The sequence below is a fragment of the Sphaerodactylus townsendi genome, linkage group LG03 (assembly GCF_021028975.2).
Source record: "Sphaerodactylus townsendi isolate TG3544 linkage group LG03, MPM_Stown_v2.3, whole genome shotgun sequence".
Classification (NCBI taxonomy): domain Eukaryota; kingdom Metazoa; phylum Chordata; class Lepidosauria; order Squamata; family Sphaerodactylidae; genus Sphaerodactylus; species Sphaerodactylus townsendi.
Window position 1 is genome coordinate 158,805,925 of NC_059427.1, and position 25,400 is coordinate 158,831,324.

Here is a 25,400-nt window from a genome sequence, read left to right on the forward strand (position 1 = left end):
TTCTATACCCCTCTGCTTCTGTTTGCCGATGATGCAGTTGTACCCTCTTCACGCACAAGAAAGTTGGATTAAGGAGAGCCCTAGAGTCGCTAGCATAGGAATACTGCACACTCAACGATTTGCAACTCAACCTAGATAAATCTAAAATTCGTGGTATTTACCCATAAAATGGAAAGCCACCATCTGGCTGGTAGGCCACAGTAGGTTTGGAGCAGGTGCAGTCAGAGTAAATACCTAGGGCTCACACTCCACTCATCATAGGGCCTCCTGGACATCTCTATAGGAATCGGGCCATTTCCATCGCTAGATTAAGTACTTCAGCCATCGGGTGACGCTTCCTTTTATGGGAAAGGCAGAGGATACATCCCTGCGGCATGTTGAGAGAGTATTTAATGCCAAAGTGAGCCAACAAATCCTTTATGGATTCCCATCTGGATAGGGGCATGGAGCAGAGAGGTTGAAAGAATTCAGTCACACTTTCTGTACAAAAATCCTTGGCTTGCCCCATTCTCGTCCCATATGCGGTCCTGTGCTTAGAAACAGGTCATAGCATCTACTGGAAACTCTGGCCTGGTGTCTAAATATCATTCAAGTTTTGGGCCAGGATCTGTTTCAATCGAGATGAACGGACTACACATCCCAGGGACTCTAATTATCCCTCCACACACACAACCCAACATGGTGGGCTAAAAATCGAAGCCAAACTCAATGAGCTGGTATTTCCTTAGAGGACCCTGCTGATGCTAACAGAGCAGGAGTATTCTCATGGGGGGCTACTCAAGAAGAGACTTTTTGATAGAGAGTTCCAACATTGATGCTAGAGGAAGACAATAAAACCTGTTCCCCGATCTCTCTGGGAATACCGGTGGATAGGTTAATTGCAGCCCGGTACCTCTACCTCCTGGTTGAGGCCCGGTGGCGCAGAGCAATCACCTTAGCTAGGTGTAATGCTTTGCCCTCTTCCTTTAGCCAGGGACGTCATCTTGGTATTCCACACAAAGAAAGGAAATGCCCCTGTGGCATGGGTTCTGTGGAAACAGTATCTCATATGCTGTTGAATTGTTCCCTTTATGAGAAAGATAGGAAGAAGCATATAATCCCCTCCCTGTACGGAAGTGAAGGCATAACAGATGATCAGAAGGTTATATATCTTTTAAATAGCCACAACCTTGATCTGTTGGAAGCGGTGGCTAAATTTTTAAACGGTTTTACGTTTCATGAGGTAATAACCTACCATGGAGTCTTGTGCATGGCGTCAAGGAGCTCTTGCCACAGCCATCTCCTTACAAACGGAACTGGGAGGCCACCTTGTGCCCCACGCAAAACAGGAAGCCACCAGGAAGAGAGGCCTTCCCCAACAGAGAGGGCTCTAAAGTTGTCACCTGTAGTAGTCATATCCCTCCAAGTCCAGGAAAGTCAGTAGGCCATAGCCTTGCCAACTACAGCTGGAGAAGTCCTGGGAATTGGGAAGTGCAGCCTGGTGTGGATGGGGTTTGGGGAGGGGAAAGACCTCGGGGGGTATTTAATGCCATAAATCACAGGTGTCAAATTCGCGGCCCTCCAGATGTTCATGAACTACAATTCCCATCAGCCCTTGCCAATATAGCCAATGCTCATATTGGGAGGGACTGATGGGAATTGTAGTTCATTAACATCAGGAGGGCCGTGAATTTGACACCCCTGCCATAAATCCTACCCTACAAAGCAGCCATTTCCCCCCCAGGGCAGTTCTTCTAGTCTGGCAAACAGCTGTCATACTGGCTAAAATGGATGCCAAGCCTGGACAGGAAGTGACAAAATTCTGTTTCCTGCCTCCCTGAAATGGGGTGGAGAATCACCCACCAAGATGCCCTGAGCCTGCAAGAGAAGGTCCCAACTTCAATCCCCGGCATCTTCAGTTAAAAGGACCAGGCAGTCGGTGATATCAACAACCTCGGCCTGAAACCCGGGAGAGCGGCTGCCAGTCAGAGTAGACAATACTGACCTTGAGGGACCAAAGGGCTGTTGGAGGAGGGGCTGTGGCTCAGTGGTAAAACACCTGCCTGGCAATGTAGAAGGTCCCAGGCTCAGCCCCCAGCATCTCCTGATAAAAGGACCAGGTATCAGGGGGACTGTATCTATCTGATGAAGATGCATTCCTAATTCAGTGTGATTGCTTAAAACTACAAATCAATGCTGCTACAAGATCTATGTACCAATCCAATCCAAAAACCTTTATTAGGCATAAACCAGAAGTACCATACATTCAGAGTACAAGAACAGGATCATTGTTATAGATCATGTAAAACATGGATTAAAAATGTAGCAACTGCTTCAGAAATTTCTACATGAGGGCTGTTCAATAGCTTAGACATTTTTAGTTTGTCTGAGAGAAACATAAATTCTAGAGGTAGTAAAGCTCCCAGATCGGTTCTAATATCATTATACCTCGAACAGTAAAGCAGGATATGAGGGATTGAGTCCATAGCGTTGGGACAGTGCTGACAACGACGCTCACTTTGTGGGATGTTAAGGAAACGACCTTGAAGATAGACAGAGGGGAATGAGTTGCACCTTGCTCTTGTCGTGACCCATCTGCACTTATAATTAACAAGCTGTTCTAAATATACAGCAGGGCTAGATTTCGGGGGTGTGATCCCAAAGTATAGAGGGGAACAGGAGCTTTGTGCAGCACTCAGGAGAGATTGGTATTCCTGGTCGTACAGTCTGATCTTTAGATGATGGTAAATTTCCGTGGCGGTAAGCATATGAAGAGACTCCCATGAGAAACCCAAGGAGAAGATTTTTTTTTCAATATTGAGCCACCACTTCGAAAGCTGAAGCTCCCTCATTTCTAGCAAAGATAAACTTTTTGGATCTGTGCAGAAGCAGAGACGCAGCCAAAACTTAAATGTTACAGCCCATGCCCTAGTTTCTAATAAATTTTGCCCTGATTCCAGACAGAGCACACCATAAGGGACACAGTGTGGAGTGCCAAATATCTACGTAACCAGCCTGCTATATGTTACCACTGCCATCTGGGGCATTCTTTTTTTTAATCTTTATGGCTTTACACGCTTTGCAGATAACTAGGCTTCCCCTGACACTCTGCCCTGATGAGAACCGGGATTGTTTCTGTTATGTCATGGGGGCAGGAAGCCCGGTGGCTCGCTATCACCTTGGGGTGCCTCAGCTCCAAAAACTATCTTTCACATTTCTTGGGAAAATGGGGGGGGGGGCAACAACGGGATAGCAGGGATGGCAAATGCCAGGTTCGGCAGAACTGGCTTTGCCAAGATTTGGCGCTCTGACGCTGACCAATAAACGCTACTCATCATCAATGCAGAGTCTGTTTGTTAGCTTAAGGTTCAAGACCTAACACCAGGCAGGAGGTGATGGAAAAGACCGCAGCCTGGGACCCTGGAGAACGGCTGCCGATCTGAGCAGGCAATACGGACCCCAATAGACCCAGGATCCAATTCAACAGAAGGAAGCTTCATGGGTGTCTATCAGTTGAATTTGACACTTAACCAATGTCTGCTCATGTTCTAGGTCAGTAATTTTAAACAGTGTGAGAGTTGGGTCCAAAGTATGATGATGGGACTCATTAACACATTTATCAAAACTCCATCTTTAACACATTTATCAAAACTCCACCTTGAGTGTCAGTGACAAACTGTTCTTTAAATTGTGACATTTTATGTTTGGTTGCTACTGTAAGGAGCAGCAGTGGCGTAGTGGTTAAGACCAGGTGCATTCTAATCAGGAGGAACCGGGTTTGATTCCCAGCTCTGCCGCCTGAGCTGTGGAGGCTTATCTGGGGAATTCAGATTAGCCTGTGCACTCCAGCACACGCCAGCTGGGCGACCTTGGGTGAGTCACAGCTTTCCGGAGCTCTCTCAGCCCCACCCACCTCACAGGGTGTTTGTTGTGAGGGGGGAAGGGCAAGGAGATTGTCAGACCCTTTGAGTCTCCTTACAGGAGAGAAAAGGAGGATATAAATCCAAATTCTTCTTCTTCTTCTATTCATATTGTTTTTATGGTATTTTTTTAATCATGGTTTTATTTGTATCGTATGCCAAGGGAGAAAGGCAGCTAATAAACGTTTTCCACAAATAAATAGAGATGAGACTACAAATAATGTAAAAAGACATCATGCAGTCAGTTAATTAACAGATCAATCTGTACACTGCCAGTGCTACGATAAAAGACGCCTTTCTGTGTCACAGAATAACAGAAGGCAACAGCATACGGTTTAATGAACAAAATGGAGGAGAGATCAGTGAACGGCACTTTGGGTCCCCTCTGGGGATAAAACAGGGATATAAATAAAGTAAACAAACAAAACTTGCCCACCCAATCATTAGAAGGGAAGGCAATCGAGCAGTTTCCTTTTCATTCCTTATTACTGTAAAGGACCACAACTAAAAAAACCCCCACATTAACCTCAAATCTCGAGCCTGCTCATCCATCCAATAAAGACCAAGCTGATTCATCTACCAACTAACATCATCACAATACGTTCTTTTTAACATCTGCATCAGTGCAACAATTCCACTACCACAAAACATGAAATGCACAGAAATAGGATGGGTGACACCTGGTTTGACAGCACTTGATGTGAAAGGGATCTGGGAGTCTTAGTAGACCACAAACTGAACATGAGTCTACAGCAGAGGGGGGCAATTATTTTTTTCATGGGGCAGCATAAGAAACAGAAAATATTGTGGAGGGCCGGGCCAGCAGGGGCGAGATGGAAAGCTCCCCAAGCAGAAGCCGGCAGCCACAGGCAACCAGCTTCTGTGGGTTTTCTTAAAGGTTTCTCGGCCCCCCAGCACGGCAGGGGCCAGTCCAGGGTCATTCATGGCGGAGCTGGATGTGGCCCGTGAGGCTGGCTATAGGCAATGCCCAGGTCTGGTCTACAGTGTGATATGGCGGCCAAGAAAGCCAATGTAATTCTGCGATGCATCAATAAGAGTATAGGGTCTAGATCCATGGTGGCAAACCTTTGGCACTCCAGATGTTATGGACTACAATTCCCTTCAGCCCCTGCCAGCATAGCCAGTTGGTCATGCTGGCAGGGGCTGATGGGAATTGTAGTCCATAACATCTGGAGTGCCAAAGGTTCGCCACCACTGGTCTGGATCAAGGGAAATGATTGTACCACCCTACTCTGCATTGGTCAGACCTCACCTAGAGTACTGTGTTCAGTTCTGGGCACGGCAATTTAAGAAGGATATTGACAGGTTGGAACGGGTCCAGAGGAGGGCAACCAAAATGGTCAAAGGTGTGGAATCCATGCCCTATGAAGAGAGGCTTAGGGAGCTGGGGATGTTTAGTCTGGAGAAGCGAAGGTTAAGAAGGGACATGATAGCCCTGTTTAAATATTTGAAGGGATGTCATGTTGGTGAGGGAGAAAGTTTGTTTTCTGCTGCTCCGGAGACTAGGACCAGTAGTAATGGATTCAAGGTGCAGGAAAAGAGATTCCACCTAAACATTAGGAAGAACTCTCTGATGGTCAGGGCTGTTCAACAGTGGAATTCACTGCCTCGGAGAGTGGTGGAGTCTCCTTCTTTCTTTCTTTCTTTCTTTCTTTCTTTCTTTCTTTCTTTCTTTCTTTCTTTCTTTCTTTCTTTCTTTAATTTCTTCAATTTCTATACCGCCCGATCTCCGAAGGGCTCCAGGCGGTGAACAACAAGAATCAAACAAAATTAAACAGGAGCAAATCATATACAGTACACAAAACATAGGCTCCATCTCGTTAATAAGCAATAAAACATCTTAAAAACTGTTATAAAACAGCGGTTAATAATTAATGGATAAATAAGCAAGAGAATATTTAATAGATAAATAAGCAAACCTTTAGAGGTTTTTAAAACAGAGGCTGGATGAACATGTATCGGGAGTGCTTTGATTGTGTGATCCTGCATTGCAGGGGGTTGGACTTGATTGCCCTTGGGGGTCTCTTCCAACTCTACCTCCCTCATAAGGGATATCAGGATCCTTCCTGACCCAACCAGACCTCCGGTCTGCCAGGGCCTCCCCTCAATTGCACTGAGCGCACCTCCGTTCATGCTCCCTCCGGTCTCCCTGGCTTCTTTATGTCTGGCAGAAACAGGTAAATTATGCCAAATAAACCAATGCATGTGTCCATTTGTGTAACTGGCATAATGGTTACGTGCCGGCAGAATTCAGAGTTCCCCCACTTGGAACTTGACCGCTTTCCTTTGAAGGACAAAGTACACACTATCCCAGTGATGGCGAACCTTTTCGAGACCGAGTGCCCAAACTGCAACCCAAAACCCACTTATTTATCGCAAAGTGCCAACACTCCAATTTAACCTGAACACTGAGGTTTTAGTATTAAAAAAACGGTTGGCTCCAAGGCGCGCGTTACTCGGGAGGAAGCTTGGTGGTAGTCGGTGGGTTTGCTTTGAAGCAACTGTGCTACGCTTCAAACGGGTGAATCACGAACCTAGGAAGGTTTACTCAGAAGCAAACCCCATTGCCAGCAACTGAGCTTACTCCCAGGTAAAGGATCACGCTTTCATTCTTCCCATGAAAATCAGTGGGGTTTAACAGCATTTAACAGGGTTACCTACACTGCTTCCCCAAAACTAGGTCTTAGGTTTAATGCTAATAATCTCCCTGAAATAATTAGATCAGTGATGGCGAACCTTTTCGAGACCGACTGCCCAAATTGCAACCCAAAACCCACTTATTTATAGCAAAGTGCCAACATGGCAATTTAACCTGAATACTGAAGTTTTAGTTTAGAAAAAATGGTTGGCTCCGAGGCTTGCGTTACTCAGGAGTAAGCTTGGTGCTGGTTGGTGGCTTTGCTTTGGAGCAACCGTGCAACTCTTCCAACGGGTGAATCATGACCCTAGGAGGGTTTACTCAGAAGCAAACCCCACTGCCAGCAATCAAGCTTACTCCCAGGTAAAGGATCTTCAGACTTCAGCTCTTTGCATGAAAATCAGTGGGGTTTAACAGCGCTTAACAGGGTTACCTACCCTGCTTCCCCAAAACTAGGTCTTAGGTTTAATGCTAATAATCTCCCTGAAATAATTACACCATTATCACATGACGAACTCTGTGCACGCGTGCCCACAGAGAGGGCTCTGAGTGCCACCTCTGGCATCCGTGCCATAGGTTCGCCACCACTGCACTATGCTGACCGCAGCAGCTTGTAGGGAGGTACCGGGGTTTCCCTTGATTCGCCACTCCCACGGCGATACAGAAACCAAGAAGTCAGACTGGCTGGATGCAGATTCAAGGCAAACACGGCCCAGCTCAGCCACCTGGTGATTCCTAAGGACAGGGTCACTCGCCACATATAGCAACAAAAGTCACAGCTGGCACCAGTGGGTGGCTCTGGGTGGTGGGCCTCCTTCTGACCTTGAACAGCTACAGCTAGCAAAGAAGAGCGAGTTCCATGGGAATGTCAACTCAATGCATGGCAGCTGTGAAAAAGGCAAACTCTATGCTGGGGATAATTAGGAAAGGAGTTGATAATAAAACTGCAAGGATTGTCATGCCCTTATATAAAGCAGTGGTACAACCGCACTTGGAGTACTGTGTCCAGTTCTGGTCGCCGCATCTCAAAAAGGATATCGAAGAGATAGAAAAAGTGCAGAGAAGGGCAACGAGGATGATTGAGGGACTGGAGCACCTTCCTTATGAGGAGAGGCTGCAGCGTTTGGGACTCTTTAGTTTGGAGAGGAGACGTCTGAGGGGGGATATGATTGAAGTCGATAAAATTATGCATGGGGTAGAAAATGTTGACAGAGAGAATTTTTTCTCTCTTTCTCACAATACTAGAACCAGGGGGCATCCATTGAAAATGCTCTTTGATCTGAGATTGCAAATGCCTTAGCAGACCAGGTGCTCGGGAGCAGCAGCAGCAGAAGGCCATTGCTTTCACATCCTGCCTGTGAGCTCCCAAAGGCACCTGGTGGGCCACTGCGAGTAGCAGAGAGCTGGACTTGATGGACTCTGGTCTGATCCAACTGGCTTGTTCTTATGTTCTTATCGGAGATTTGTGGGGTAGGAGCTTTCACGAGCAATCCGACAAAAAGGGAGTTTCGACTCTCAAAAGCTCACAGCCCAGAACGACCCATTGGATACTCACCGTGAAGGGGTCTTCTCCTTGGTGGTCGCAGGCCATCTGGTTGGGTTGTTCGCTGCCCTGCGGCGAGTAGGCAGGAAAAGGCTCTTTGGTGACTTCCTGTCAGGTGTCCGTGGTGGTGCCGCCCCAGTATCTGACTAGCCGAGAGTAACAGTACACGGCAAATGTAACAAAAGTACAATATACAACACCACGGCCCAACATACCATGAAGGAAACATAATCCTATTTTAAAGGGGACCAAAGAGCCCAACAAAGAACAGGCTGAACTGTAAACGATAAAAAACTGTAAAGCTGGATATTTAGAGAACACATTATCGGTCAGCAAAAAACCGGGTAGCTCCAGATGGTTCGCGACCACCAAGGAGAAGACCCCTTCAATGCGAGTATCCACCGGGTCGCTCTCCCTTGAGTGGTAGTAGGCACATCTGCTTGGGAACTTCCTAAGCAGTGCCCTGAGAAAAAAAGGGAGGGACTGGCTACTCCCCTATAATGTGTTTCTAGAATGGGCCTCCCAAAGGAAGTCTCCGTAACGGCATCAATGGATGCCAGTTTATAATGTTTAACGAATGAAGAGGGTAGAGCCCAAGTGGCGGCCCTACAAATCTGTTCAAGGGGGGATGCGTTTAAGGGAGAGCCGCATTGGATGTGGCCGCGGCTCCTGGTGGAGTGCACAGTAACTCCGGTCGGCATGGGGAATCCCCTGGTTTTATGGGCCTCAAGAATGCAGGCCTTTAATAGTAGAGCTGATAGACGAAAGGCCACTGTTGTGGGTTCGCCTGTAATCTGGGTGGGCTGGGATGTTAGCAAGCAGAGCTCCTCGCATTTATGGAGTTTGTTTAGTACATATCAAAAAGGTCTTGAGAGAACGCCTCACATCCAGGTGATGCCAACGGGCGCTCTCTGGGCGTGTGGGATTTGGACAAAAATTTTTTGTCAGGAACCACCTCCTGCTGCAAATGGAATTTGGATGCTACTCTAGGTCTAAAGTAGGACTCAAGCTTTAACACTAGTTTGTCTGGGAAAAAAGGCATAAACTTGGATTACATGGACATGGCTCTAATCTCTAATAATTCCCTTCTAGCTGAGGTTATGGCTACCAGGAACAAAAAAAAGCTTCATCCTAAGCCATTTTAAATGTATGTGTCTAACAGGTTCAAAGGAGGGTTTGGTAGGTGTGTCTAGCGAATCTCCATGGAGACGCCAGGTAGGGAAGCGATGCTGTAATTGATCGTTGGGACTGAGAAACCCCTTTGAGAATTTTTTTTTAGGGTTTCTGGGTGCCGGGTGAGGGCATCCCCTTCGGCCCCAGGTAGAACCGCTGCAATGGCAGCTACCTGACGCCTTTAGGTGGAGTCCCCTCAACCCTGACTCCAAACCCGCTCTGCAGGAATTCCATTATGTAACGGGCAGGGAAGCTAACTCAGGGACCCTTCTTTTTCTACGGCACCACCGCACAGAAGCCTTCCAGGAGGAGCGATAAATTCTGATTGGACTTTCTTCTGGCAGCTAAAATAGCCTTTATGATCCTTTTAGGATAACCCTGTTTTCTTAACAGTATCTGCTCAAGCGCCAGGTGGCTAGTCTGAGCCAGCCTGGGCCGAGATGTAGTAGGGGGCCCTGGGAGAGCAGGTCTGGCAGTTGTGGTAGAACCAACGGTGGTGTGACAGACAGCTGTTTTAGTACTGAGTGCCAGGACCTCCTGGGCCAGTTCGGATTCTGTGCATGATTTCCTCCAGACCTCAATTCTCCCTCGCACGCTGAGTAGTAGTCTCAGAAAAACTTGGATCGGGGGGAAAAACATAGAGGGAACCCCCCGCGGCCAGGGAGCTGAGGAGTGCAATCCGTCGCTGCCGTCTGTGAATGGTGGTATCTGCGAAGAATACGCTGATCTGAGCATTGAGGAGTGATGCAAAGAGGTTTCCATCGCCATCCCGGGTTCTTCCTGGATGGTCTGGAAAACTGCTGGGTCTAGCTTCCACGGCAGAGCTGGAGAGCGTGGTCCGGGCTGAGCCAGTCGGCTTCCGTGGTTTAGTGAGCCTCGGAATGTGTCTTCGGGCTTGCAGGGATGCAAGATTCTGTTCCAACCATGAGACTACATGCAATGCGTTTCTATGTAGGGCAGTACACCTGGAGCCTCCTTCTGATGATTGGACATGGCACTTCACCGAGATGTTATTGTCGCCGGTGGAAGCGCCATAATGCGTTTCTGCAGAATAAGTTGCTTGAATGATTACAGGGCCCATCATATTGCTCTGACCTACTAGAACGTTGATCGGAAGCTGCGCCTGCGCTTCGGATCAGGAGCCCTGAGCCAGGTGGTGGCCCAGTTTTGTTCCCTAGCCGGATAGACTGGTATCCACAAGGATGCGGATCTGCCGCGGCGGGGCTAAAAACTTACCTTGTAGGAGGCTGTGGTGGATGGGTCCACCATTTTAGGACTGAGACTCTGGGACTACTGGGGGGAGGCTCAATGGATCGACCATTCAGAATGATTTGTTTCGCGCTAAGTACGTAGAAGGGCTTCTAGAGGCCTGGCGTGGGCTCGACTCCACTGTATGCAGTCCATTGTGGACAGTAAGGGGGGCTCTGCAAGCTGGCAAGTTGTAGTAAGTTGGAAGATTTTGCCCGCATAAAAGCGGGTGACTGGTCTCTTGGATTTTCTGGTGGACTTTTACCCGCAGGTACAAAGGGAGTAAGCAAATGGACGCAGGTCTATCAATGCCCCTAAGTGTTCCAATCTGTTGGGAAAGGGCCAAGGAACTCTTGCTCACGTGATGACAAATCCGGATAAGACCAGTTGGACCCTTTCCACGCCTCTGACAGCCCGTCGTATTTTCGATCAAGATCTGGATGGGAAGGCTGCCGAGATAGACGAATAGGATATGCATCCCTTTGGACTGCGGAGCAGGAAATGGGTGCACCAAGATTTTCGTGAAAACTCAAGGAGATGTCGCCAATCACCTAATCGGGTAGAGCTATGTACTTGAAAATGGGAGTTGTCTGCTATCGCGGACCGCAGTAGCCAGCGATGAGCCAGGTGTATAAGGTGGCTGATGGGAGGTGATGCGCCCATCAGAAACCAAGGAGGTGATCATGTCCCCTCTCCTGATGGCCGCAACCGTTGGATCTGATGGTTTCCATGCGAAACCTGAATTTGTGCAACAGATGACGATTGACATGTCTTAGCTGAGGATCGCCCTGACGTCCCCATTCGTTTTGGGGACAGTGAAAAGGTGGGAGCACACTCCCATCCCTTGTTGATATTTTGGTACCGGTTCTATGGCTCTGATGGTAAGTAGATGTTTGACAGCCAGCTTTAGTCTGTTGGCTTCGTCTTCCTTGCCAATCGGCAATTAGTCCGGAGCTAGGTAAAGCTTCTTGTAGACTGGAGGAAACCCTCTGTTTGAAGCGGGGGTGACCCATTCTTTTCTGAACTGTGGGCAAAAGACTCTGGGAGCGGGAAAAAAATGAGTAGCCTGATCCTCTAAGGAAAAGATGTAGGAGATCCCTTTAGGGCAGCCCTTAGTGGGCTTGGACGTGGCAGGAGCATTGGGATCGGCTTCTCGGGCCTCCCTGCAGGAGGACTCCTCAGTTCCAAAGCCGACATTGTTTTGGCTAAAAGAGTGGATAATTGTTCCACCTTAAATAATCTGTGGCTCTGATCTGCCTGAACTGGTGGTGAAGACTCTCCCTCAGAAAGGCGTCTGAGTCCAGGTCTACCTCCCCTTCACTCAAGTACTTGCATCATAAGCAATGCTTGTCTGAGGGGAGGCACGAGCATTTAAATGTCTACAAGCCGACTGGTCTATGGAGCCCTGTAGTAAGGAGACCAGTTGCTGCGGGGAGAAGGCGCTCCAGTCTGAAGGCAGAGATACTCCCAAGGCCGCCTCCCCCCCGGTGCATGGTGCACCCGCATGACTGGACTCCAGCTGTTCCCTCAGACGCCTAACAAGAGCTGGGTGGGGAAAAGTGCTCGTGAAGCAGCAGATTGAGTCAAAGGCATGGCGGAGGCAGGGCTGATGCCCTGGCCGCTTGAACGGTTGCTGGGCGACGTATTCCTGGCTTCTCGTCCTGCATGGCTCAAGGGTCGATCTGGGCTCAAGCGCTTCCCTGGCCTCCAGAAGGGCTCCTCTGAGTGCGCACGGGCCTGGGAAGCGCGGAGCGAGCCCGGGCCGCCCCAGCCCCTAACGGCTGTTGCGCAAGAGCTCCTGAAGAGTCTCCTCAAGCTGGCCAGCCCAGCGGCTGCTGTGTGGGAGACTGTTGGGTCCCGTGATGCACCTGGACCTGGGGATTCATGGAACCTGCGGCTCTCCAGATACTCTGGACCATTCCCCATCAGCTCCTACCAACATGCAGGCTTCAATTGGCCATGCTGACATTGTGAGGCTGATGGGAATTGTAGTTCCTAGGAACATCTGGAGAGCCGAGAGAGGTCTCCCTACCCCTGACTCTAGTGTGGTTTCTACTGTACATCGGTAGAAGGACTCCCTTGGTGGTAAAATGGCGCCGACGCCATAGCTCTTCCTTCCTCAAGCCAAGTGAAACATGGCGGGAACACCAAGGGAAGGAGAGAGCTCAGTCAGCACGCTAGACAGAAGGAGTGGAAAAAAGATCAAACGTACAATCTGCACCCAAGGGAATCAAGCAAAACAACAACAACACAAGGAAGGTGCAGAAGCGTAGCTTTGTGGAAATCCAGCCTAGGAGCTCTGTGGATAGTGCTGCCTACTCTGGACCCAGGTAATGAGGCCTCACAGGAAGTCACTAAAGAGCCTTTTCTGCCTACTCACCAGAGGGCAGCTTAACAACCCAACCATAGCATGGCCTGCTACTCACCAGGGAGAACCCTGGTTTGTCTCTAAGGGAGAGCCATAATTTCGAGATGATACCGAGCACTCCCATCAGCCTGCCAGTAATGTAATTCCCACTCTGGCCATGCTGGCATACTGATGGGAACTGCAGTCCATGAACATCTGGAGGCCAGGTGTCGTGCCCACCACGCCTCTAGTGAGATGGGAGTGGACTTCTAGGAGGAGTGGAAACGGTCTGCCGCATAAAGTTCTCCGGTTGTTCTGGGTCTCCAAATCCAATGGACCACGCTTGGTAGGGGCTGATAAACTTCAGTCCATGCTAACATCTGGAGCTGCCAAATTCTACCAATGGATCTAGTGAGAGGGAGTGGACTTAGGAGGAGTGGAAACCATCTGGTTTAAAGCTCTGGTATTAAACGATAGTTCAAACCACTACGCTGGTGGGCTGATGGGAATTGTAGTTCACAACATCTGAGCGCCAGCGTCACCACCAGTTTGCAAGCAGCTTCCGGCTGAAACGACGGTGTCTCAAATCCAATTTCAGCGCGGTGGCTGATGGGAAATTCTGTAGTTCACAACCATCTGAGTGCTAAAGGTTCTACCTACCACGGGCATTAGAAAAGGTCTTCTAGGATTGGAGGGAAGAATAAATGGAATTTGTACCACTCTACTCTACAATGGTTAGACCTTACCTAGAGTACTGTGTTTAGTTCTGGGCAGTGCAATTTAAGAAGGATATCGACAAGATGGAACGTGCCCAGAGGAGGGCAACCAAAATGGTCAAAGGTCTGGAGTCCATGGGCTGATAGGAATTGTAGTCCATAACATCTGGAGTGCCAAAGATTCACCACCACTGCCCTATAGGGTTGTTGTGAGGATGAAATGGAGTTGAGGAGAACAGCATGAGCTGCTTTGGGTTCCCACTGGGGACAGAGGCAGGATGTAAACGAAGTGAATAAATAAATGAAAATGAAGCAAACCAATAATAGTGGCAGCAAAGGAGAAAATCACTTCTCCGTTCTCCTGCCAATGCACCTTCTCTCTCTGGAATTCTTTCCTGGTTACAGGGAATAGTTAGACGTGGGGCGTGCGTTTCCATCTGATCAAATGAACAACAACAAATGAGGGCCCGCCCCAGAGGCAAACTGGCTACCTGGAATCACTCACTCACTTAGAATCACAGAATCATAAAGTTGGAAGAGACTCCCAAGGGCCATCCAGTCCAACCCCCTGCCATGCAGGCACACACAATCAAAGCACTCCCTACATATGTTCATCCAGCCTCTGTTTAAAAACCTTCAAAGGAGACTCCACCACCCTCTGAGGTAGTGCATTCCACTGTTGAACAGCCCTGACTGTCAAGAAGTTCTTCCTGATGTTTAGGTGGAATCTCTTTTCCATCACCTTGAACCCATGACTCCTGGTCCCAGTCTCTTGAGCCGCAGAAAACAAGCTTGGTCCCTCAACAACATGACATCCCTTCAGATATCTAAATATGGCTATCATGTCACCTCTTAAATATTCTGAGAGACGCGTCTCATCCAGCACACACTCTTTTTGAACTGTTACCATCCGGCAGACGATACAGGTCTATCAAAACTAGGACAAAGAGGCTTAGAGACAGCTTCTACTCTAGAGCTGTGGCTATGCTAAACTCCGCGGCTTCGTGTTGATGTGTTTGGGGCTGTGTAGGGATGTGGGTGGAGGAAGGGGAAAGTATGCATGGGGTGGTGAGTCTGTAATTGTGCCTGCAAAATTGGAGGAATGCCAAGCTCGTAAATTTTGCCAGTATGCAGATGCACAATGACAATAAATGGTTATGCTTAACCTTCTCTTCACCAAACTAAACATACCCAGCTCCCTAAGTCTCTCCTTGTAGTGTCTCCAAGGAACATCTTGGGCAGTTTCGCATGGACGTTTCCCCAAGGAGATACTGCATTTTCACAAAGCACCCTCTCTTGTAAAAGTTATTAACTGGACTTTGACCAACACCAAAGCATTGAGTGGAGAACCCGGGATATATCATTTTGGGAGGGGGGGGGAGGAAACCCTCACGGAAGAGCAGAGGTCTGCCGTATCATGGAAGATGCATAATAATGCTGAGCAGAGCATCCCTCTGAATTGCTGACCTCATTCTGTGCAGTGGGGCCTTCGACGTGCCAGGCCCTGCCCCACAACCACGCAGATGTCCTTGGCTCGTGGAAACAAGAGATTTATAAGGAAAATACCCGCCTAAAAGCTGGGGGAAGCTTTGCAAACCAGATCACGTTTCCACTCCCTCTCGTTCCAGTTTCTATGAAGCTGGCAAGGATAAACTTGGCAGGATCTCCCTTTTGTTCCCCTCCCATGAAAAAGTTCCCAGTTTTGAATTCGGACAGGATTTCTGCATGCAAAACAGGGGCCTCCCTTCGAACAACGCAAGTAAGCAAAAGGGTAAGAAGGCCTCCCCCGGCCCCAACGCCAAATTTGGCTTGGTACAGAACCAAGGCCAATCTCTGCAAAAAAGAAAGTGAAATCTTTACATTCAGGGGTACTATAGCAGTGATGGCGAACCTTTTCGATACCGAGTGCCCAAACTGCAACCCAAAACCCATGCATTAATTGCAAAGTGCTTGGTGGTAGTCAGTGGCTTTGCTTTGAAGCAACCGTGCAACTCTTCCAACGGGTGAATCATGACCCTAGGAGGGTTTACTCAGAAGCAAGCCCCATTGCCAGCAACCAAGCTTACTCCCAGGTAAAGGATCATGCTTTAGTTCTTCCCATGAAAATCAGTAGGGTTTAACAGTGCTTAACAGGGTTACCTACACTGCTTCCCCAAAACTAGGTCTTAGGTTTAATGCTAATAATCTCCCTGAAATACTTATCACATGACGAACTCTGTGCACGCGTGCCCACAGAGAGGGCTCTGAGTGCCACCTCTGGCACCCGTGCCATAGGTTCGCCACCACTGTACTATAGGGATGGGCGGCATGCTAGAAGAGGCACTTTGTAAAGAGAATGGCAGGCAAAGGTTTTATAGGATGAGGGGACTTTGTCGGGATCCTTTACACACACACACACACACGAAATGATGGAGGTGAACAACTGCCAGTAATCCAAGCGCGTGAATCACGCAGAGATTTATGCCTATGAACTAAAATATCTCCACGTGCTCCTCGTATAACTTGACTGTGTGTGCCTGCAGTCTCACAACACCCAGCATTTGGGCTGCAGAAACTTTTTGGCCTTTTGGTGGTTGTGGGTTTTTGGGCTTTGTGGCCGTGGTCTGGTAGATCTTGTTCCTAACGTTTCGCTTGCATCTGTGGCTGGTATCTTCAGAGGTGTATCACAGAGAGAAGTGTGTTACACACTGTGTCCAGTGAGAAGGGAATGTTTAGTGGGGTATATATTGTCCGGGTTTATTGACAAGAGAGCCCCCCCCCTCCCACGTCTGCAGGAGTCTATTGCACACCCTGCAGCTGTGGAAAGGTCTACAGAGAAGCTACAAAACGCAGCATTCAGACTTATATTAAAGAGCACAAAAGATACTGTCAGCATAACAGTCATGAAAAATCTGCAGTCGCAGAACATGCTCTGAACAAAACTGGACATAACATTTCATTTGAAAACACTGAAATTCTGGACAGTTACTCAGACGGTTACTAGGTCAGGCTACACAGGGAGGCTACTGAAATCCGCAAAGAACCAAGACAACTTCAACAAGAAGGAAAAGACTCTGAGAATTAACAAAACTTGGCTACCAGTACTTAAAAAACATCAGAATCAAAGGCCAAGGGCATGATAGGTTCATGGACAATGAACTCCACCCAGACACAGGATTTGCATTCACTACTGTTATTGCTGCAGGGAATGGGAATGCGAATACATAAGAACATAAGAACAAGCCAGCTGGATCAGACCAGAGTCCATCTAGTCCAGCTCTCTGCTACTCGCAGTGGCCCACCAGGTGCCTTTGGGAGCTCACATGCAGGATGTGAAAGCAAGGGCCTACTGCGGCTGCTGCTCCCGAGCACCTGGTCTGCTAAGGCATTTTGCAATCTCAGATCAAAGAGGATTGGTAGCCATAAATCGACTTCTCCTCCATAAATCTGTCCAAGCCCTTTTTAAAGATATCCAGGTTAGTGGCCATCACCACCTCCTGTGGCAGCACATTCCAAACACCAATCACGCGTTGTGTGAAGAAATGTTTCCTTTTATTAGTCCTAATTCTTCCCCCCAGCTTCTTTCCAAGTAAATGGCCGGATGCCCCCCCTGGTTCTCCCAGTATTGTGGAGGAAAAGAGGAAAAGAAAAGATTTCCATTTAAAATGGTGCAGCAGAACCCCAATACAACTAGCCTATATGATAAAAGGACTAAGCCCAAAATGTTGGCATTGTGGAGAAAAAGGAGCATATTACACTCATATGTGGATAGAATGTAAAATGGTGAAAAAGTTTTGGGAAAATATATTGAAATATGTTGAACAGTTAGTAAAAGTAAAAATTGATATAAATAATGAATTATTAATTGTGGGGATAATGGATGATAAAAGAGTGAATAGAAGCTTGGAACCAACGTATAAAATAATGATTAGAGCAGCACACGCAGTGTTGGCGTTGGGCTGGAAAGATAATAAAAATGGACAGTGTCAAAATGGTTGGAATACATATGGGAACAAATACAGTTAGAGATCTTTGAGAGACTGACAAAAATAAACTATGGGAAGAAAAGATGAAAGATATCATGAAATTAAGGACAGTCTATGAAACATGGATGGAAGAAGCCGGATTTAACAAAGAACTATGGAATAAGAGAATAAGAAGAATGAATCTCCTGCTGCTTGCATAAAACAATCAATAGATAAGGGGGGGAGGGGGGAAATGAAAAAATGTATAGATGAAATGAAGATATTGAATGTAAAAAATGTATACATATTCTATACAATAAAAATCTATTTTTAAAAAATAGTATTGTGAGAAAGAGAGAAAAATTTCTCTCTGTCAAAATTTTCTACCCCATGCATAATTTTGTAGACTTCAATCATATCCCCCCCCAGACGCCTCCTCTCCAAACTAAAGAGTCCCAAATGCTGCAGCCTCTCCTCATAGGGATACAAATGTAAATGGACTGAAAACCCCACCTGCAAAACAATGCAGTCAACCTTTGCATTGCAAGTTCCACCCAAACACGTACTGATTGGTTCCCCACCTTGGGACATGGACAATATATACCCCACTAAACATTCCCTTCTCACTGGACACAGTATGTAGCACACTTCTCTCTGGGATACACCTCTGAAGACGCCAGCCACAGATGCAGGCGAAACGTTAGGAACAAGATATACGAGACCACGGCCACACAGCCCGGAAAGCCCACCAGAACCAGTTGAATCCGGCAGTGAAAGCCTTTGACAATAAGTTTATGGCCTTATACGCCACTTATCCTTCAGTTATGCAAAGAGCCTTTCTTCTGCTGACTCTCTGTTGACCTCTGGCTCTGAAGCCTGATATAATTTAGCTCTTCATTTGCAAGAGGTTGCTGATGCCTGCCCTAACCTTTGCCCCTGGGTTCGAATTAAGAGAAGGGCTTTGGCCATTTCCTTGCATCCCCCTCAAGGTGAAAAGATCAGAGGAACCGTCTTCCCAAAGTTCTCAGTTTCCTGAAATGCCAAACCACGAAGCAGCCTGTGTCCAGGACAGCAAAAAAACCAAGCAGCCAGCGGGGCTGGACTTTGATTGATTGATTGATTGATTGATTGATTGATTGATTGATTGATTGATTGATTGGGTTTATATACCGCCCTCCCCCGGAGGGCTCAGGGCGGTGAACAAAATATGAAATAGAGCTCATACATCAGATTAAAATTCAGTAAATATCAGTTAATAGGCTCTAATAAAATAAACCCCACCCCATTAAAATACAGCATTATTAAGAACAACATAAAAGATGGCAACTGCTAACCATTCCCTTAAAAACCGGAAGGAAGGGGCAGCAGGCTCTGCTTGATGTTATAAGGAGGAGGGGGGCCCATCAGCAGCTGGTCTCCGCAAAGGGAACAGCTCGGTCTTACAGGCCCTGCGGAACTCACTAAGGTCCCGCAGGGCCCGGACAGCTGATGGAAGAGCGTTCCACCAGGTCGGGGCCAGAGCTGTAAAGGCTCTGGCCCAGGTGGAGGCCAGCCGCATCATTGAGTTTTTGAATTCGCTGTGTTTTTTCTTTCATTCAGAAAAGACTTAGCTGCCATCAGTGCCCCTAAAATGCCTTCACTTGCCAGTCTCCAGAAATGGGACTAGTCTAAAGCACTTCCTTCCTGTGGGCTCAGACCAACCTCACCCTTCCCTTCACCCAACTGCAAGGTGCTTCCTATTGGAACAGGGCCAGAAGGTGATTCCAAAAGACTGGGGCAGCAAGGAACTGGAGGAGCTGGCGTCTGAACTTCTCTTTGCCCCCCCTCCCCACCCCCCTCCCCCAAATCTAGATCACCAGCCACAGAATCATTTGCCATTTTCTGAACCCCTTACTAATGCACTACTGGGACAGAAATCAGTGCTGGGTGCGTGCCATACTTCCACGCAGCAGAAATCTGGTTTCCTGTATGCCTCAGTTTGCATTTTTTTAAAAAACACATTATTTTTCTAGACTTGGTGGGTGTGACAACATGGGTTGGCAGTGTGGCAACGGCCCGGGAATTAGAATTCCAAAGGTCAGACAGAAGGAGAAGAAGAGCTTGGATTGATTCCCTGCCTTACACTCCCACAAGGAGCCCCAAAATGGCTTACAAACAGTAGGCGTAGGAGGTTAAGAGCTCATGTATCTAATCTGGAGGAACTGGGTTTGATTCCCAGCTCTGCCGCCTGAGCTGTGGAGGCTGATCTGGGGAATTCAGATTAGCCTGTACACTCCCACACACGCCAGCTGGGTGACCTTGGGCTAGTCACAGCTTCTCAGAGCTCTCTCAGCCCCACCTACCTCACAGGGTGTTTGTTGTGAGTGGGGAAGGGCAAGGAGATTGTCAGCCCCTTTGAGTCTCCTGCAGGAGAGAAAGGGGGGATATAAATCCAAACTCCTCCTCCTTCTTCAGCAGTGGTGTAGGAGGTTAAGAGCTCGTGTATCTAATCTGGAGGAACCGGGTTTGATTCCCCGCTCTGCCGCCTGAGCTGTGGAGGCTGATCTGGGGAATTCAGATTAGCTTGTACACTCCCACACACGCCAGCTGGGTGACCTTGGGCTAGTCACAGCTTCTCGGAGCTCTCTCAGCTCCACCCACCTCACAGGGAGTTTGTTGTGAGGGGGGAAAGGCAAGGAGATTGTCAGCTCCTTTGAGTCTCCTGCAGGAGAGAAAGGGGGGATATAAATCCAAACTCTTCTTCTTCTTCTTTCCCTTCCTCTCCCTGCAACAGACACCTTAAAGTGAAGTTGGTGGGGCTGAGAGAGTTCTCAGAGAACTGTGACCAGCCCAATGTCCCCCAGCAGGCTTCAAGCGAAGGCGTGGGGAATCAAACCTGGTTCTCCAGATTAGAGCCCACTGCTCTTAACCACTACACCGGGGGTCTGCAACCTGCAGCTCTCCAGATGGTCATGGACTACAATTCCCATCAGCCCCTGGCAGCATGGCCAATTGCTGGCAGGGGCTGATGGGAATTGTAGTCCATGACAATCACCACTATCTTTAAGAGTGCAATGTCAACGTTAGCCCAAATAAACTCAAAAATACACACGTTGCACTCTGGCTGTGTCCAATATTATATATTGATCTTACATATAATTAACTTAACACTTCTATTTGTATTTACATTTCCTTATTTCTCTTACAAAGTTCTTAAAGATACAGCATAAGTCTTCCAGCTCTTATAACTAAACATAAATAATCATTTAGTCCATTCAATTCTTTGTTCAGAAACAAAGGCTCATTCCGCACATGCAGAATAATGCACTTTCAAACGGCTTTCAGTGCTCTTTACAGCTGTGCAGAATAGCAAAATCCACCTGCAAACAGTTGTGAAAGTGGTTTGAAAACGCATTATTTTGCGTGTGCGGAAGGGGCCAAAGCTTCAGTTCCATATAGTCCATATTCCAATTCTGTAGGTTCTACATAAAAACGTCTTGCGTGTATAGAACGTTTTTCGTGCGTCTTCCTCAGTATGCCAATATGTCCAATCAACTTCCAACAGTTCGTTGAGGGTTCTAATGGGTATGTTGGCTCTCTGTTAAGAGTTGCCCGCTCCCATCTCTGCCTTCCGTTTGTCTTTCACTTTGTAGTCCATGAACATCTGGAGAGCTGCAGGTTGCAGACCCCTGCACTACACCAAGCTGGCTCTCAATAGGGTTTTAATGACCCGCCCAGCTCCCGACCCTTCCCCATGTTCCTATGGATGCTTTACACAGAAAGCCAGGCAGATGAATCCAAATCCTTAATTTACGAAGCTGGTTTCCACGGAGTTTGCACAGGGAATCGCAAGCAGAGGGTTGTACCCAGATTTGTCTGTTTCCTGCTCACCCCCCTCGAATTGCATTCGAATTGCAGAAGAAGAAGAAGAAGAAGAAGAAGAAGAGGAGGAGGAGGAGGAGTTTGGATTTATATCCCCCTTTCTCTCCTGCAGGAGACTCAAAGGGGCTGACAATCTCCTTGCCCTTCCCCCCTCACAACAAACACCCTGTGAGGTAGGTGGGGCTGAGAGAGCTCCGAGAAGCTGTGACTAGCCCAAGGTCACCCAGCTGGCGTGTGTGGGAGTGCACGGGCTAATCTGAATTCCCCAGATCAGCCTCCACAGCTCAGGCGGCAGAGCTGGGAACCAAACCGGGTTCCTCCAGATTAGATACACGAGCTCTTAACCTTCTACGCCACTGCTGCTCCTAGTGGTTAGAATGTCTCCCCAGGATCTGGGAGAACCAGATTCAAATCCTCACTCCACACATGAAAGCTTGCTGGGCGACCTTGGCCCACTCATGCGCCCTCAGTCTAATCTACCTCACAAGGCTGTTGCTACGAGGAGAAAAGGAGAACGACGAAAATCACCTTGGATCCCCACTGGGGAGAAAGGCAAGGCACAAATCATAGAGTTGGAAGAGACTGCAGCCCAACCCCTTCCATGCAGGAACACCCAGACAAAGCAAAGGAGGAAATAAACTTTCCATTGAATAGGTCAGTGGGGTTCTGGAGGGTGGCTAGGGGGGAGGATTCGGGAGGAGTCCCCTTCCAAGAAACTCAGCCAGAAAAAGACTGCAGGGCAGGAAGAAATCCCTGCAAAAATGGAGAGTTTGGCTCTGCAGGTCTGACCCGTCCTTCTTGCCCTGGGTCAGGCCCCGCCCCTTGACTGTGAGGGGAGGGGGACCATAAGACTCCAGACCAGCCAGGCTAAAACACCCAAGAGCCAAAACCAGGAAGTGACCAGTCAGGGGGGAAAAGAACGCAGCAAGACCATCCAGTGAGCCAGAATGGGGTGGTGGTTGGAAGTCTACGCCTGGGAGACTTGGGTTCAAATCCCCACTCTGCCCTGGATGACCTTAGGCAAGTCTCACATTCCAGTGTGGTTTACCGGTTAAAGTGGCAGATTGGGATCTAGATTCAAATCCCTGCTCGCTGGGTGACCTGTCACACGACCTCAGCCTAACCCACCTCACACAGCAGTTTGAATCCGTCAGGAAAACCTTTGCGCGAGACACACACTCTTAGCCTAGCCTACCTCACCAGGTTGTTGCGAGGGTAAAACGGAGGAGGGAAGACTGGAGCAAGCTGCTTTAGGTCCTCAGAGGGGAGAAAGGTGGAATATACATTAATAAATAAAACCAAGTGAATAAAATAAAATAAATAAATTGGACTTCAAGTGAGAGCCAGCGTGGTATAGTGGTTAAGAGCAGGTGGATTCTTATCTGGAGAACCAGGTTTGATTCCCCACTCCTCCACCTGAGTGGCGGAGGCTTATCTGGTGAGCCAGATGTGTTTCTGCACTCCCACATTCCTGCTGGGGGACCTTGGGCTAGTCACAGTTCTCTCAGAGCTCTCTCAGCCCCACCTGCCTCACAAGGTGTCTCGGTTGTGGGGAGAGGAAGGGAAAGGAGCTCATAACCCACCTCGAGTCTCCTTTCAGGAGAGAAAAGTGAGGTATAAATCCAAACTCTTTTTCTTCTACCTGAAAGGATTGTTGTGAAGATAAAAAGGAGGCGCAAAGATGGATGAAAGATGCTCTGGGTTCCCACTGAGGCGAAAAGTAAGTGTAAAAGGTAAATGAATTTGAACAAGGGGCTTTGGACTCCAGCCTCGTGGGACCTGGGGTGATGGCGCTGGACTAGGACCCGGAGTGCTGGGTTCAAATGACTACTCTGTCATGGGTGATTGCTGGCCTGCCCCTCCCCTTGTTCCCTTGAGGTAATATGGGAAAGGGTTAGGGTTAGGATTCTGGCCGTGAAAGCCTTTGACAATAGAAGAAGAAGAGTTTGGATTTATATCCCCCCTTTTTCTCCTGCAGGAGACTCAAAGGGGCTGACAATCTCCTTGCCCTTCCCCCCTCACAACAAACACCCCGTGAGGAAGGTGGGGCTGAGAGAGCTCCGTAGAGCTGTGACTAGCCCAAGGTCACCCAGCTGGGGTGTGTGGGAGTGCACAGGCTAATCTGAATTCTCCAGATAAGCCTCCACAGCTCAGGCGGCAGAGCTGGGAATCAAACCAGGTTCCTCCAGATTAGATACACGAGCTCTTAACCTCCTACGCCACTGCTGCTCCATCTACACAGATGCTCCATCTACACAGATGCTCCAGACTACAGGGGTGGGGGAAGAAAGCTTATTACATGGCTCAGGCCCAATTTCTGGGCAGGCCGGTTGACTAGGGCTCACAAGGGAAACCTGCCCCCAGGCTGTGGGGTGCCAGCAGTCCACTTCAGGCCCTTCCGTGGGCACAAGTAGCAGCTGCCCGCTCACTTGGGGAACGCGGAGTGGGTGCCCAACACCGCCTGTGGGTGCTGCGCTCTATGCCGGCTTAACCATCCGGAGCCTGAGAGCGCTGCTAAGCCGCCAACCACAACACGTGCTATGAATTAAGCAACTGCACATCGAAAACCAGGAAGCCGAGATTTACTCCGTCGTCTGGGATGCAGATTTGAGGCGGAGAAGCCGCAGTGGGGGCAGAGTCCCCTAACTCTCCCCCACCCCAAAGAAAAACCCCACCGAGCGGCTCCGGATAATTACTGATCCAACAGGAAAGCTCCCCCAAACTGGCCGCCTCACCTGCCTGTCGTCTTCCTGCTCTGCCGGGAGGGCACTTTTCCAGCGCCCCCGCTGCAGGAGAGAGGAACATCCATTTACTTACCTCACTTATTATACCTTGCCTTTCTCTCCAAAGTGGCTCACGGGATTCTCCTCGCCTCTATTTTATTTTTGCAACAACACCCCCCCCCCCCAAGGTAGGGCAGGCTGAGAGTGTGTGGGACTGCCCAACTTTTGCCCCACAAGCGGCGTGGATGGCTTTCCTTTGCTTTATTCTGTCCTCACAATAACCCTGCGCGGTAGCCTAGGCTGAGCGTGTGTGGGGCAGCCCAACTTTTGCCCCCCAAGCGGCTTGGATGGCTTTCCTTTGCTTTATTCTGTCCTCACAATAACCCTGCGCGGTAGGCCTGGCTGAGCGTGTGTGGGGCTGCCCAACTTCTGCCCCCCAAGCGGTTTCGATCGCTCTCCTTTCCTTTATTCTGTTTTCACAACAACCCTGCGCGGTATGCTAGCCTGAGGGTGCGAGCGGCCGGCCTTGGCCCGAGGTCGCCCGGAGAGCTCCCGGCGCAGAAGGGGAGGGGAATTCGAACCCGGCTCTCGCAGTCCCCCGGCGGACCCTCTACCCACGCCAAGCGGCTGGCCGCGGAGCCGAGCGGCTGCCTGACCCCCTTCCCCGGGGTGTCCCGCCCGCCCACTCCTCCTTACCGGCGAGCAGGCAGACGACGTCGAGGGCCACCAGGGTCTTGCGCAGCGCGGCGCCCGGGCGGGCCGAGGGGCCGGGGTGGACCCTGCACACCATCAGCCGCACTTCGCCCTCCGGCCGGGGCAGCAACTGGCCGCCCGCCTCCGGCATCTCCCCGCCGCCCGGTCAGCGCCCGGCTCCAGCGCTCGTCCCAGTCGGTGGCGGGCGGGCGAGCCGGCTCAAGCCCTGCGAAGGGGCGCCCAGCCGCCGCCTCGGGGCAGAGACCCTCCGGCCAGGCGGCCACCCTCGCCGCGCGCCCCACTCGCCTCGCCTCGCCTCGCCTGGCCCGGCCGCCCTCCGCCTGCGCCTCGCCGGGCTCCCTCTCCCGGCCGAGCCCGCAGCTCGCTCCGCCCTCCGCCCCGCTGGGCTGCGCTCCCGGAGAGCCAAGCAGGAAGTCTGCGCGGGGAGAGGAGGCTCCAACCGCCGCGCCCCCCACCCCACCCCGCACAACGGCCGGGGCAGGCTGCGCTGCAGGCCCCGCTCCACCAGTGACTGCCCACGCGCGTCCCAGCCGGGCAGGGGGCGCACGGGCTGCCGTGGGGGGTGGGGGGTCC

At 49.5% G+C, this 25,400-nt stretch overlaps 1 protein-coding gene across 2 annotated transcripts in view; it reads right to left on the reverse strand.

Moving 5' to 3' along the window:
* The window catches only part of LOC125428176 (phospholipid phosphatase 3-like), an 83,793-nt gene extending 58,601 nt beyond the window's left edge, over nt 1–25,192 (reverse strand). For both annotated transcript variants that reach the window (XM_048487902.1, XM_048487900.1), the window contains exon 1: nt 24,810–25,192. In XM_048487902.1, coding sequence (XP_048343859.1) covers nt 24,810–24,957 — 148 coding nt within the window. In that variant the 5' untranslated portion in view covers nt 24,958–25,192. The remainder of the gene's footprint in view (nt 1–24,809) is intronic.
* Nucleotides 25,193–25,400: the final 208 nt, after the last annotated feature.